The sequence below is a fragment of the Neovison vison genome, chromosome 1 (assembly GCF_020171115.1).
Source record: "Neovison vison isolate M4711 chromosome 1, ASM_NN_V1, whole genome shotgun sequence".
Lineage (NCBI taxonomy): Eukaryota > Metazoa > Chordata > Mammalia > Carnivora > Mustelidae > Neogale > Neogale vison.
This window is the reverse complement of record NC_058091.1, coordinates 54568798-54582980: the sequence shown is the minus strand read 5'-3', so window position 1 is coordinate 54582980 and position 14183 is coordinate 54568798. Positions and strand designations below refer to the sequence as shown.

The 14183-nt window shown below is 46.8% G+C and overlaps 1 protein-coding gene across 4 annotated transcripts in view; it reads left to right on the top strand.

Moving 5' to 3' along the window:
- SASH1 (SAM and SH3 domain containing 1) overlaps positions 1 to 14183 on the top strand; it is a 308822-nt gene that overhangs the window by 266729 nt on the left and 27910 nt on the right. For all 4 annotated transcript variants that reach the window (XM_044247105.1, XM_044247100.1, XM_044247094.1 and 1 more), the window contains 3 exons: positions 2139 to 2271; positions 7241 to 7587; positions 12763 to 12837. In XM_044247105.1, coding sequence (XP_044103040.1) covers positions 2139 to 2271; positions 7241 to 7587; positions 12763 to 12837 — 555 coding nt within the window. The remainder of the gene's footprint in view (positions 1 to 2138; positions 2272 to 7240; positions 7588 to 12762; positions 12838 to 14183) is intronic.

Below are 14183 nucleotides of genomic sequence, written 5' to 3'. Positions count from 1 at the left end.
GCAGTAACAACCCCCAGACCAGGTATGAGATACACACACTACTGATACCCATTCTCTAGTATAGCTTCCTGTATCTTGATTATAAACAACCTGTGCTCACTGCGTTTTTCATTTGACTTCAGACTTTAATTCTTATTTATTTATTTTTACTTCAGAATTTTTTAATGTGACAGTTACATACATATTCTAGGTTTGTCTAGGTTTGTCCCCTGTAATGTTGATTCTCCTTCTGTTAGAATTTCTTAGCTTTTGAGAGCCATCAAGAAGGCAGAATACTTTAGATGTTTCTGTGTAATTCCAGGCACTATGGTTTTGCTCAGGTGCTGATTACCCAGAATGAGGGCTCTCCCAGTTCTCGTTGCTCTGATTGACCGCTCTGACCATTTTCATCCCATATTGACAGTTAAACCAAATAAAAATGAAATTCAAACCAAACAATACCATTAGGAATCAGAAGCTGTACTTCCTGTTTCATTTTAATTGTTTACATTGTAAAGTTTTAGACCAAATAGGTTAAACCTCATTGCCAGCATGTGGTTCCATTTCTCTTCTTTATGCCCAGCTAAGCAGTAGTTCACTCTAATTCTGAAATGGAGATGCAACATCTCATCAAGGAATTTTTGAAAAATTGAATACACTTCACAGAAGGGAAGCCAGAGTAATCACCCCTGTCCAGATGACTTGCCATTTCTGGGTTATCATAATTTTTCTTCAGTGGGTGAATGGTTTGCTTATAGTCCTGCAGTCAGAAAGTACAATGGCCCTATGCTGGGAGCTCCAGGGTGAGAACAGAGGCCAGGAAATGGGTTGTATTATGCCTTACGTAGTGCCACAGTGCTACAGAAATATTTGTGGACTCACAACATGCTGCACCATTTAATTCATGGAATCTCCACCTTCTTTACCCTCTAACCACTGCTCTCTGCTAATCCTCATGTACCTGTTCTATTGTAGATTTCTTGTGTGTATGGGGGGGGTGGCAGTAGCTTCCTCTTAAGCCCGTTATTCAGAGGGGTGGATTTTATTTTGCTTTGTGTTGTTTATAGGAGGCATTTCTGCCCTTACTATTTCTGTGAACTAGGTTTGAGGAAACGGAGGGAAGGGTGTTGCCAGGCCGTGTGGGATGGGTTAGGGCGGCTGGCGGGCTGCCCTGGGTGCGTGGAGGCCGCACGCTCCCGCCAGCCCTGCGCTCCCGGGAACCCCGGAGCCCCTGGCCCAGGCAGCACGGCCCCTGGAGCCCCGGATTGCTTTAGCTTTTTCACATTTTGAGCAGATAAAACAGAGGAAGCTGCATATTGAATGCTCAAGCTGACTTGGAACCAAAACCTTCATTTGGTTCACAAGGAAAGGATTGTTTTCACTGGGGTCACTGCTGTGGAGAGATTTTTTTTTCTCTCTGTAATGTTTGATACTTGAGGGAAAACAGCTGGGTTGAGCATACTTGAATCGCTGCAAAAATGAAATGGGATGCTGGGGAATATGCAGTGTACTGTATGGCTGAAAAGGTCAGCTTTTTCCCTTGTCCCTCACAGAGGAATGTGGGGTCTGTCCTCAGGCTCGCCCTTCGTGAGCGCTCAGAAGGAGCCGAGAGAGGCAGAAGGCATGGCCGAGGTGTGGCAGGCCTGCCTGGCGAGTGGCACGGAAGGCGGCTTTTTGCCTCTCTTCCCTTTTCCTGCCCTGCTGTTTTTGATTTGGGGGGGGGGGGCTGGAACAAGTCAACAGAACTTGAGTTTGGAGGAGGAGTAGCTGATGACCACGTTGAGCAGTCGTGATGGGCCAGACAGATGAGAGCCAGGCCCAAACCGCACAGCAGGAGGCTGGAATGACCAGGCCAGCCTGGCAGAGGGCGCCCTTTCTGAGTTCTTCTAAAGGAGGCCTGGGCAGCTGCTGAGACAGACATGACCTATGCCAGTCCAGGGCCCCGGGGTGTGTCCTGGCGCCCAGGGCCAAGGATGAGGCCCCGGGCAGCTTCCTGAAGTGGGGGGGGGGCGATTGGAGGGTCCCCCCCCTAGACACAGCCGCACTGCTGCTGGAGCTCAGGCTGGCACGAGAGACCAGGCTGCCCCCCGCCACGGGCCACCAGGGCAGAGGGCTCTGAGGCAGTGATCTGATGAACTTCTCCTTTGTTTCTTTGCCAGTCAAGAGAACAATCGGATGAGGAGACCGAGGAGTCGGTGAAGTTTAAGAGGTTACACAAGCTGGTCAACTCCACTCGCAGAGTGAGAAAGAAACTGATCAGAGTAGAAGAAATGAGAAAGCCCAGCACGGAAGGTAAAAAAAAAAAAAAAAAAAGGCACGCTCTGCCCTCCCTGGTTGTTCCAAATTAAGTCAGGCGGGGTCAGCTCCTCAGTAGAATCTGATCTCAGTTGGAAGCTGGATTGCAATCTGACTGAGGCTGCAGAGAGCACCTCAGGTCTGCATGCAAGCAGGGCGTGGCTCAGCATGTTCCAGATCCTGGCTTCCGGCGGCTGGGGAGGCTTAGTACTGTTCATGTCACGGCGATGGGAAACGGCCGGTGTGGGACAAGGAGGTCTTCGCAAGGTGTGGTACAGCTTTAATGTTGAGTGTGCACCCCTGTACATCAACTTTGTAAGTTCTTCCCAGCAGCAGCCTGTGTGGCCGAAGGATGACGGTTCTTGCCCATTGAGTTGATTCCAGATTTGACATTCATCCATCTCAAACAAACATCCAACAATCGAGGCACTTAATATCCTTTCACATCTCCGAGGGATGATTTGTTCTTCCTTTAGAGAGTCTCAAGAGGGGGTTCAGATGGGGCTCTAAGGACCTTCCGTTTTAAGTGGGACATAAGAGCTTTATTGCTGGCTGAGCAGCTCGTCAGATGAAGCAGTAATGTCAGGAGGGGCACGAGCGTGGATTTATTGGAGTGGAGAGTTAACCTTTGAAGCGTGATTAGGACAGTTTGAGTCTCACCCGTATTCGTCACTCCTGTTGTGAACAGTGTGCATTTGCAGCGTCTTGTAAGATTCCTCCAAAAGGATAAAATAAAAGAAGATTTCCTGTTTGGAGGGAACTGGAAACAGAAAGTACTGGAAAGAATAGACCTTATTTCTTAAAAGCATGTGACTTGTTAAAATGTCATATCTACATTTTGAGGAATTTCAGAAATTTAACATGTAGATTTGAAAATGACCATTGAGAGGCCTTTTTGTCATACATAAATAAAACCAAGGCGTGGAGAGAACTGGGATTTCCCCTGATTTAGGTGAGGGTTTCCTGTTGTTTTTATTGCTGCTTTTAAAATTTGTTTGCTGTAATTATGTATCAGCTTAAATCCTCTAGAGAAGTATTGGAGGTGAGGGGATTACTAGGGGAGCATGGAGGCGAGAAAGGAAAAGAAGGGAGGAGGGGCCCTGAGGGAGAGGTTCTTATGGGCAATTTCACAGAGTTGTGTCGAATTCCAGGTTTCATGGGGTGTCTTCCTGCGTGCTAATTCTGCTTGCCTTTGGGTGCAGTGCTGATTTTACATTTGGCTGTTTTAACCCCTGCTTGACAGTCATGGTTTCCACAGTACAGAATATCACCTGATTTCCTATCAACAGCAGCTCTAAATGAAATCGCACACATAGTGTCTGTTGGTAATAGTAAGGAGAACCATAGAGAATTGCCATCATTCAGCCTTGGGCACCCCATTGCCAAAAGTAAATCTCAAATACAGCAAATGAATTGGTGGGTCTTGCCTATCAATGAGGACACGGGAGTGATGTGTGGGGTCCTCTGGACCTGTCCCCAGCTGCCCGTATGTGCAGTTTTCCTACCTTTCCTGCTGTCTCTGAGAGACATAGATGACAAAAGGGAAAAATAGACCCAGGGGGTAGCTGTAGGGTAAAATGTAATAACTACGTGGACCTCTGGCCCTGAACTGTATTTCTTGTGGTTATGAACGAGGTGCTACCGGCGGATGAGGGAGGAAATGCGCTTAAGTCCCCTCTAACCTCTGATGTCTGATGAGTCAGGGCACTGGGCTGCCACTGGCTTGTCGGCTTTGCCAGGACAGGTGTCAGGTGTGTGTGCCACTTAGGCCATCTGCTTAGGGCTGCCATGACTAGACCATAAACTAGAACCGTCGTCCAGATCCTGTGGAGTGGCATTCTCTCTGAGGTTCCTCATTGGCAGAAGAACAGGTACTTGACTGTTGCTTCTGCAAAGCAGGAAGGAGTCACATTCCTAATAAGCTCTCGCTCACTGCCCCAGGACCTTGAGAGAGTTGAGCCTTTCTCTTCCTACATGTCTGTGCCAATACCAAGTTGTCAGAATGATGATCCACCTTTGCCGAGGGCATCCTGACTGCCCGCCACTCTTCTGCACACTTCATGTTTTATGTTCCTTTTAATATGTCATCCTCAACAGCCACCCGAGCTGGGCATTGGTACCATGCTCATTTCACAGAGGAGGGAACAGACATCCCAGGAGGTTAAATCATCAGGGTCACTGGGCCGGCTGGCAGAAGGCCCAGAATTAAGTCCAGGCAGCTTGGGCTCCCCTCTGCTCCCACCTCTTCCCAACCCCTCAGCTCTGGAGTCCTACAAGAACCAGGAGAGATACAATCACTCACTTAGTCTCACCCTTGTGACTGAATGTCAAGTCCTTGTCCAGGGCATGGATGACCCTAGACAATAGCGAACCAGGTCAATGCCCTTCAGCTGCCCTTTATTGTGTTTGTATGTGTGTGTGTGTTTTCCCTAAAGCCTATACCTAGCTACCCTCTTCCCTCATTGGCCCAGCTTATATGTGACCCAGGAATGGATCATTAGCTTTTGTACAGTGCTTTTTAGCTTATAAAGTGCCTTCACATATTTCTTTTCATTTAATTTTATCCTCTTCAGTAGCCTTGCAGTATGTATTTCTAGGATAGGTAGACATTTTTACAGGTGAGGAAACAGACTCAGAAAGATAAAATTATTGTCCAAGATCATGGAGATGGTAAGTGGCAGAGTCAGAGCTGGAATTGGGGCATGGATCTGTGTCCTTGGCATTAAGTCACCCCATACCCTAGCCCCATTGCCTTCCGCATTCTGATCTTAGTGACAAGGCTAGATAAAGGTCATGATGTGAATGACAATGGGGCCTTGCGTGTTGACTGCCATTCTTCCAAAGGATGGTTATACTTGGGAGGTGCCAGAATGGGAGCAGCAGTGCTCTAAACCCAAGGAATCAAGTCCAGGCTGGGATTTCAGGCCTCGGGGCCAACCCAGGCAGAAGAATCTCCACCAGGCAAGGCCTGCCCTCAGCACACAGGCTGACGCAGCCACTGGGGAAGAACTGGCCACTTTTCCCTCCAAAGTTCTTACCAAGTGCAGACTTTTCAGAACTAGGAAGCAGAGCTATAGGGCATGGACAGATGCATACCAGTTGGTTCCAGACTCACACCTGTCATGGAAGTCTTCGAAGCTTGGATGCCAGCCCTAAAGAGTCCAGAAAGTCTCCAGACCACTGTTAGGTAACAGGTTGTTAAAATGGCCAGCAGACCCACCTGAATTCCCCGACACCCCGTCAGTCTGTGGATAGATGAGGGCCTTGCACACCTCCATGGACACCTGGGCTCAGTGGAAAGCCATGGTCTGTGGTCTGGACACATCTGTAGAGGAGTCTGGGGTGGGCTGCCTCTGCTCCCAGGCGTTGCCTCTCATCTCGGCCCCGTCTCTTCTTCCCGAGAGTGGAGGGTGGATTTGATCTAGAAGAGATTGCTATGTTTACTTCTCACAGCGGAAGGACACTTGGCCTCCATACCTTGTACGTCAGGTGTCCTGGGGAAAGAGCAGGAGACTTTCCCAATTTTTGTGCATTATCGCTTGTCCGGCAAACATCCCCTCAGAACCCTACACTTTTAAATTCTCGTGACAGATCCAGGACTAATCCTCCAGGGAATACAGTTGTGCGGCAGATGACGGAGAGCTCCGGACTGGAGATGGTCTTGAACCCCACCCCCACCACCATCTCCATGACATCAGAATCAACCTTGGGTTATATTTCATAACCACAGTTCTGATTTTCGTGACATTTGCAATAATAACTCCCACCAGTTGGAAAAATAGGAAGCCTTTAGAATTTGAAAGGACTGCTGCCAGTCCTCTGCCCTTCCCCTCTCTGCGGTGAGCAGCTCGCTCTGACATCTACCCTTGCACAGGCACCCTCCCCCCAGCTGGTGTGTTTAGGGCCATCCCTCTGTTCCAAGGAACTTTTTATTTTTTCCTTTTCATAGTTCAGCTGGTGGAAAGCTGCAGTGTGCAAAAGTTTCCTTATAATTAAAGGGACACAGCCAGTCAGGATCACTACACCCACAGTTTGACCTACTTCTTTTTCACATCTGTTCACATAACACACACAGGAAAGAACTCTGTTTTCCTGCCAGTGAGTCCAAACCTTTCCACTGGGCTCCGGAGGCCCTGGCTCAGTACCTTGCTCCAGGGAAGGCTCGAGAGCTGGAACCTTGAAACAAAGCGGACCGCCTGCTGCGGCTGCCTGCGTGGCTGGGCCCTCACATGCCCTTCCTGCCTCCTGCAGGCCAGCTGATGGCCGTGTCTGGCTGGAATTACCCGGACCCCTAACTTTTTGTGCCTCGCTTGTCACCTGGGTACCATTCATCAGTTACATTTGCATGCTGTGACCCTGTCTGGTGTCTTTGCACCCAGACTGCCTTGGTGATTTAAGGACCTCGGTGGCAATAAAAAAAAAAAATCACTGTCAGCCACGTGGCATTTGTCTGTAAAAAACCAAGCCGACTCAACAGCAGGGCCCTTCAGATTGGGGAAGGAGTCTGAGTCCTAGCTTCTAAGAACTGTGCTTCCAAACTGGGGGAGGGTTATCCAATTTGGAGGGGGAGGAGGAGGGTGATTATCTTTAAATTCTCAGGGCTAAGAGTGCAGTGATAATGACTGACTTGGTTTTTCCAAGTGGCATTTTGAGTAGGTTTCTTAAGGTGTTTGTTCTACAAAGATGTTTAAAGGAGAAGGAAACACACCCAGTACCTTTTAACATTAAGCTTGTGTGAAACCATACATTTGCACAGTTTGCTCATTTTTTACATGCATTTATTTGAGCGGGAGCTGGGTTTACGAAGAGGGTAGGCGATACAGGGAGGGGATGGCTGTGGCGTTGGTGAGGATTTGTTTATTCTTTGTAGGGCAGGGGCTGTAAGGAAAGGAAAATCTGGGTGAGTGAATGTGGAGGTGTATTTCCAAGAGACCATGACGCTCTCTGCCTGTTGCTTTCCCTCCAGGTGGGGAGGAGCACGTGTTTGAGAACTCCCCGGGCCTGGATGAAAGGTCCGCCCTTTACTCCGGAGTGCACAAAAAGCCATTTTTCTTTGACGGCTCTCCTGAGAAGCCTCCAGAAGATGAGTCCGACTCTCTCACCACGTCTCCATCGTCCAGCAGCCTGGATACCTGGGGGGCTGGCCGGAAGCTGGTCAAAACCTTCAGCAAAGGAGAGAGTCGGGGCCTAATTAAGCCCCCGAAGAAGATGGGGACGTTCTTCTCCTATCCCGAAGAAGAAAAGGCCCAGAAGGTTTCCCGCTCCCTGACGGAGGGGGAGATGAAGAAAGGGCTCGGGTCGCTGAGCCACGGGGTAAGTACCGACGGCATCCGCCTCTGTGACAGCCACCGGCGCCGGCACCACCTTCTGGTGTCCCTGGAGGAGGTTCAGAGTGTCCGCAAGCAGATCCGCTTGAAGAAAACGGATACTAATTATTCGTGTTCCCGAGCTCTTCTCTGCCAGCGTCCCTCCAGGAGAGGAGTCCACGGCAGCACGTGTGAGCTGCAGCTGCTCCGGCAGAAACCCAAGGGGGGCGGGGGCTGCGGCGCCCCCAGCAGGCGGGCGCGCGGGCGTCCCGCGGTCAGCGAGTTCAATATCACCTACGTGGTGGAGCGGAGCCTGTACAGCCACCTGAACCTGACCCAGCTAGTGCGGCCGGCCTCAGACAGGACCCTGAGCAAGGCCGAGAGGCAGGACCTGAGGCGCTGCTTGCTGGAGGAGGACGAGGAGACAAAGAGGAAGTGGGCCGCCACGGTGGACCGCTGCACTAAAAGGGTTCTCTTGAGAATCCACCAGAAGTCTGTGAGTCCCGAGGTGGTCGCTGGGACGGCCTTGTCATTTCTGTGAGGTGCAGTCAAGCATTATGGCCTCTCCTCCGTGGGGCCTGGTGCCCTCCCCGCTCTTCTGCTCCTGACTTCATGACTCCAGGCTCCATTCTGCCATCACCTCGCTTTCTAAGCCCGCCTTCGTTTGGCAGTGGCTTCTTTCCCATCTGTCCTCTTGCCGGTTGAAGCTGTTTCATTTCTGATTGAATTAAACACTGAGGCCGATCCAGGGAAGGGCTTGCAGAGCACAGGGCAGGGGTTGGGCCTCTGCTAGGAGCGGCTATCTTGATTCTCAGCCATCCCATCACTTGACCTCAAAGAAGCTGATGCAAAACAGAAGGATGTTTTGCCCTGAGAAGACACGTTTATTCATTCAGTTAATTGAAACAATAGAATCCAGCTCACGGAAAGATTGTCATCACAATCACCGATTTGGTGATTCGAAAACATTGTCCAGTACATTTCTTTTATTAGTAGCACCAACCAGAAAGTTCTTTGATGTAGAGGGAGAAGAAATATTAGAGCTCTTCTGTTTTGCTTAAAGCTATTTGATGGTCTATCTATCTACTTAAACAGAGGGGTGAGCATTTAGAAATATCTTCCACTGCCCCATGGATTCTTCTGTACATAGCGAGGAATGAAGGACCCACATTCAGAAATGTTGTCCAGTTTTAACTGAATTATTAGAGAACTCGTAAGATTGCTTTTTAGGGCAAGACTTAGGTTGAACTTGAGAATATAAGCATTTTCCCCCTGAAGTTCCCACCCAGTGTTTAGCTTGTGCAGGAACCCATATAAAATGGCACAGAATGAGGAGAGCTGTGGCCTTCCTGCCCACCCCCCAGTGCCCTGTTCAATCCACTGGAACTGCTGGCTGCGTTCCCTGGAAGGGTCTGACAGAACAAACTGTAGCACAGCCTCCCATGTGGACTTCCCTGGGATTCCTTCTCATTCCCCAGACAACTGCTGTAACTTCTGTTCATTCAGTTGAGTTCTTCCTCTTGTGGAAATGGAGACCGATCGGTCCGTGCCATCCCTCAAGCAACCTTCCTTGTTCCAAAACGATCCATAGGTCCATCCTAGCCTTGAGGTTTTCCAGATGTTCCCAGATGTGTTGACTTTCTTGTTGGAGCTTATTTTCTGTCTCTTTTCATTCATTCAGATCTTCTAACACTTTAAAACTGTGACAGCTTCTCTTCTGGTTCTTTCTGTATGTCATGGCAATAGTTTGTGGTTGGTTCTGTGTTTGTTGTACAACAGAGTTCTCTTTCTCACTCCTTCAGTTCTGACCCACAGATAAATGCTGTGGCGAACCAATCTTGGCATAATTTATTAACCTGAGAGGGGCTCTGCCCAGTTCTTCTGCACATGACCTTGACAGATAAGAGCCACCTCTTCTCTGTTAATTGGTTACTCACCCACATGAACTTAAATCATGTCATACGGAGAATTTTTCCACCTGGAGTACCTTGAATTCCTCACACGTCCCTCATCTTTATTGCGAGGCTAATAATGTATCTTCTATAAGACTTTCTCAAAGTTATATTTTTAAGATTTGTGCTAATGTAATTGTGGGCCAGTGATTAATTCTTCACTAACCTTGAGTATGGACATGGGGCAAGTTTCTTTTTCAAGCGCCAAGTTTTTTCCTGCCTTATAAATACAGTGGCACTGTGTAAATTCCATCCCAGATGTCACCCAAAGCTGGATATTTGTAAGGTGCTATGAGCCCGAGGTAGTATTGGACAGCTCTAGTATTTGCTGACGTAGGTGTTCAGTGCTGAACTAGAAATCTGCACAAACCACTTCAATCTAAGTATAACTGCACAATCAGGAAGACAAAATTTAATTTTCCAATCATTCAGAGAATGTAAAGGGAAATAAGCCTTTTCACAACAGAATTTTGGGGGGTTATTTGGTTTGGTTTAATGGGATTAACTTCCTTGTTTGGTTTACGTGAACAGTCTTCCCATCCTTCTTGTCATATCATCTCCCCTTTATCTGAAAGTGCACAGTTTCCCTTACTCTTTAAACTTGATCCTTTTGTCCTTCCAAAAATGCCATATTTGCTTGATGAAACCTCAGGGAAATGATAATGCTGTACCTTCACTGGAAATGGTCACCTGTCTTGTTTTTTATTTGGTCATTCAGTTTTTGTTTGGGGGAACAGGCATGCATGATTAGAATTTTGTCCATTTTTCAAGTTCAACCCCCCATGCCCACCCAAAACATGTTTCCAACTGCATGACCATTCCATCAACTGGCTCTCCTCATCCACAAGCATCTCTCCCAAATTTTCTTATTGTTAGCTGTGTAGGAGATGGAGGAACTTAAAACAAAACACCTCACTTAGGTTTCAGTTATGTAGATTGCCAAAGGCAAAGACTGGTTTACTTTCTTTTACGATCCTCTCCACAGTCTGTGTTCTCCAATGAAGGAGTGCTGTTGCGAGAATGACTTGGTATTACAGAAAAAGCTGAAGATTCGTTCAAGCGACATTTATTGTTAGATTCTTTGTCCCTCCTCCACTGATAAAGAGTCTGTTGAAGACACCTTTGCATATCACTGGGAGAGGTTAGAGTTGGTAGCTAAGAAACCCAGTCCACTCTTCACTCTGAGCTTTTTATTTTAGGAATAAATGCCTACAGCTGGCATACGAAGACACAAATGAGCTTCTAATTTACTGCAGTAAAGTTTCCACATGAATTCTTTCTGAGTTATTTCATATGCATCAGAAAGTACATGCTGGGCTCCAGTGTTGCAGTCAATGATGGAACTGAAAGGGAAATGCAGAAGCCATAAAATGATGAGGCATCTGGGCGCCATACTGTATCTGTGAAGCCCTGAGTCACGGGAAAGGAACTAGGAGAAAATCACTGCCTTTGCAGAAATGCAAAAACCTATTTGGAATTAGAAACTAGAAAGGGAAGGTAAACGTTAAAAATTAGCCTTGAGTGGTGGCCCTAACCTTGCTTGCCAGGTTGGTGGATTTGGTGAGTGTTTTGGAATTAAGTGGTCTTTCTTGTTTTATAGAATAGAATACAGTCAGGTTACTATAAGGGACATCAGATTGCCCATTGATACGTTATATAAAATTAGAATTGTGTCCAAGGTAGAGAACTTAAAACAGCAATGGCAGCTTTGGTGAAGGAGAAGGACAGTCGTGTGGCCTCCTGAGTTGGGTTATCCCGGATGTCCCCTGCCACCTTCTGTGTCTCCTGGCCCCTGACTGCCATGCCTGGCATATTTGTTTGCATATTTAGAACGTGACTGAGCCTAAACCAGAGTATGCTAACTGCCGGGACAGACTCCCAAATCCTCACGGCAGCCCTGGGAAGTGGAAGCCCAGCATTCACACAGCAGGTCTGCTCCTCCGGGACGAAGCAGAGCTCAAAGTCCTTTGCCTGTCACGCAGCCAGGAAGCGGCAGGACCAGGACCATCGACGAGATTCCAGAAACCGTGGCATTTTTCTTCCTGGACCTTTCTGCTTTCTCCACTCAGTTACTATATATCTCAAGTGTATTTATTCTAAACAAGCAATGTTTATAGTCTACATCGTGCTTTTCTGTTCATTTCTTCCATCAAACAGCTGTTAACTAGATTTCTTTGAGAAACGAGTAATATAAAATATTGGCACCCAGAGCTGCCATTCAGCTTTTATTACCATTTGCTTAAAAAGTAAATCAGCTGTAACAAAAATCAATGTGCTTTGAGTCTGTCTTACAGGTTTTTGGGGGTGGGGGTGGGTGGCCATCGAGTAGCTTTCACTGGAAGAACAACAGAATTCAAAGCAAGTTCTGAAATATAAAGTTGCTGAAATATAAGCAGTTCCATAAAGATTGAAACCAACTAGAGGGCAAGAAGGTTTTCATCCTTTATAACACGGTGTCCTTCCTATTGGAATTAAAGAGTGTGGTCAACAACGGTCACCGAATCAACCTTTTCTTTCTGGGCAAATGTGATGTCTTCACACACTCTGAGTGAAAGGGTCATAATTAGTTAAGCTGGGCAGTTAGATGGGAAAATTAGCAGCATTTTTGGCTAGGTCAAGGAAGCAGTGAGTGAGTAATCTTCTTGGCCTGATTGGACTACTATAAACATAACCTTTTTTCCCCTTCTCAGCGATTTAAAACCAAACAAAACAAAAGTCTTAGAAAAGCCTGCTGTCAGTGGCTGAGCAATATAGGATTTCAGGCCTGGGTTTCCAAGACCACTCGGAGCACATGGGTCCCCTAATACATATTCCCTCGTATCACTACTGTGTGCAGCCAATACCGGGGGACTGGGAGAGGGTCTAATGTTGCTAAGCGACCGGGAATCTTAGAGCACTTAACACATGGGTGGTTTTTTGTTGTTGGGTTTTTTTTTGTTTTTTGTTTTTTGTTTTTTTTAACCAGTTGGTTTTTGCATGTCAAGGGGATTCTAGACCTCTGGGGCGAAGCCCAGTTCCAGTGGCCTCTGGAAGGACAACGTGAGGGAAATTTCCTTAAAACATGAATCATGTATTTTTTTTTCTCATCATTTCTTGTTTCCTACTCTCATCCTGTAACATATATGTGATTCAGTGATTGACCTGCAAATGGGAAATGGGTTGGGTTGGTGCACTGTCGGCTGACGTAAAGATAACTGGATTATTCCTGCCCTCCATGCTCCTTTCCACAGAGAACCTGCAGTTTTGGAGGATTTGACTTGACGAACCGTTCTTTACACATCGGCAGCAACAATTCTGACCCAATGGTGAGTGCACGTCAGAGGAGAAGCAGAAAAAGTTTGGATTCAAGCCATGTGGCTGACATAGTTTCCTATTTAGTGTCTCTGAGAAACGATAGTGTCTCTAACATTGGTGATCCTACATCGTGTTTGAAAAGAAGCCCTGTTGTACGCATCTTAGAGATGCTCAGCTGGTTCATGGGGAATGAACAGTGACTGCCTCCGTGCCTGTAATGCCTCTGCATTCTCCTCAAGTCGTAAATCCAGTGTTAAGTTTGGCTACTGTGGTCCTACCCAGTTGAGCACACATGCCCTTCGTTCACACTAGTTGCAAGTGCACACGACCAGTACGTACAGGTTGTGTGCCAGGACGGAGCCCTGTGATGGGGGTGAGAGTCTGCCAGCACTTCTGAGACACCAGTCTCACCACAGACCAAGTGCATAGCCTTGTAGGAGTCTAAGTCTTTCTGATCTGGGGTGCCCTGGAATGAACCCCATCTCCTTGGGCCTAGAGCAGATCAGACTCTCCAAAGCCAAGGTTCTAGAGGCCTCAAACCTGCTTCTGGGTAACCGTGGGGACAGGCTACCCCTGCAGTGTACGTATTCTGTTCCCTGAGGTTTCCTTTGTGAGGCTCCAAGGATGTAGGTGAATTTTACCTACCATTTTATTTTCCCCTTATGCATTTTGTCAGAAACTATGAAAATTAAAATCCCATGCTTTATATTTGTTTATATGTCATGTGTCAGCTAAAGTACCCATCTGTGATTTTCAAAGAGTTTTGAGAATTTCCTGGAAGAATAACAATATTTTATTTGGATATCAAATTTTATTGATTCATAAACCAGTAATTTTACATAGCCACTCTTAAAAAAAAAAATGAGAGAGGAAGTGTGATTTCTTTTTTCCTCCTCAGAGGAAAGTTGTTTGTTTTGGTTTGGTTTGGTTTTTTAATGCTAAAATAGAATGAGAGGTGACCACAAGTCTAACTTGTTCAGAGAAGGAAATGTACATACTATGTACCATAGTATGTGTATAAATGTATAAATGTACCATACTCTGTGTACCATACTCTGTGTACTCATGATCTTAGCACTTGACCACACAGAGCTCTAGAGTGATTAAGTCCAATCAGCCATTGCACTTCTGGTGACTGAGATTTGCCATTTTGTTCTTTTCACTTTCCTGGGGTAATTCTGTAATACCCTCCTCTTCTTCCCCCCTGCCAGGATTATGTGAATATAACCACTCTTTATCAGTGAAATGCAGTCCCTTTGGATATCTAAAATGATGAGGAAAATTATCATCAGAGAAGAATACACTAAGGTTAAAAAAAATAAGTGACTCACATCCCACTTTAAACAAACGGGCAAAA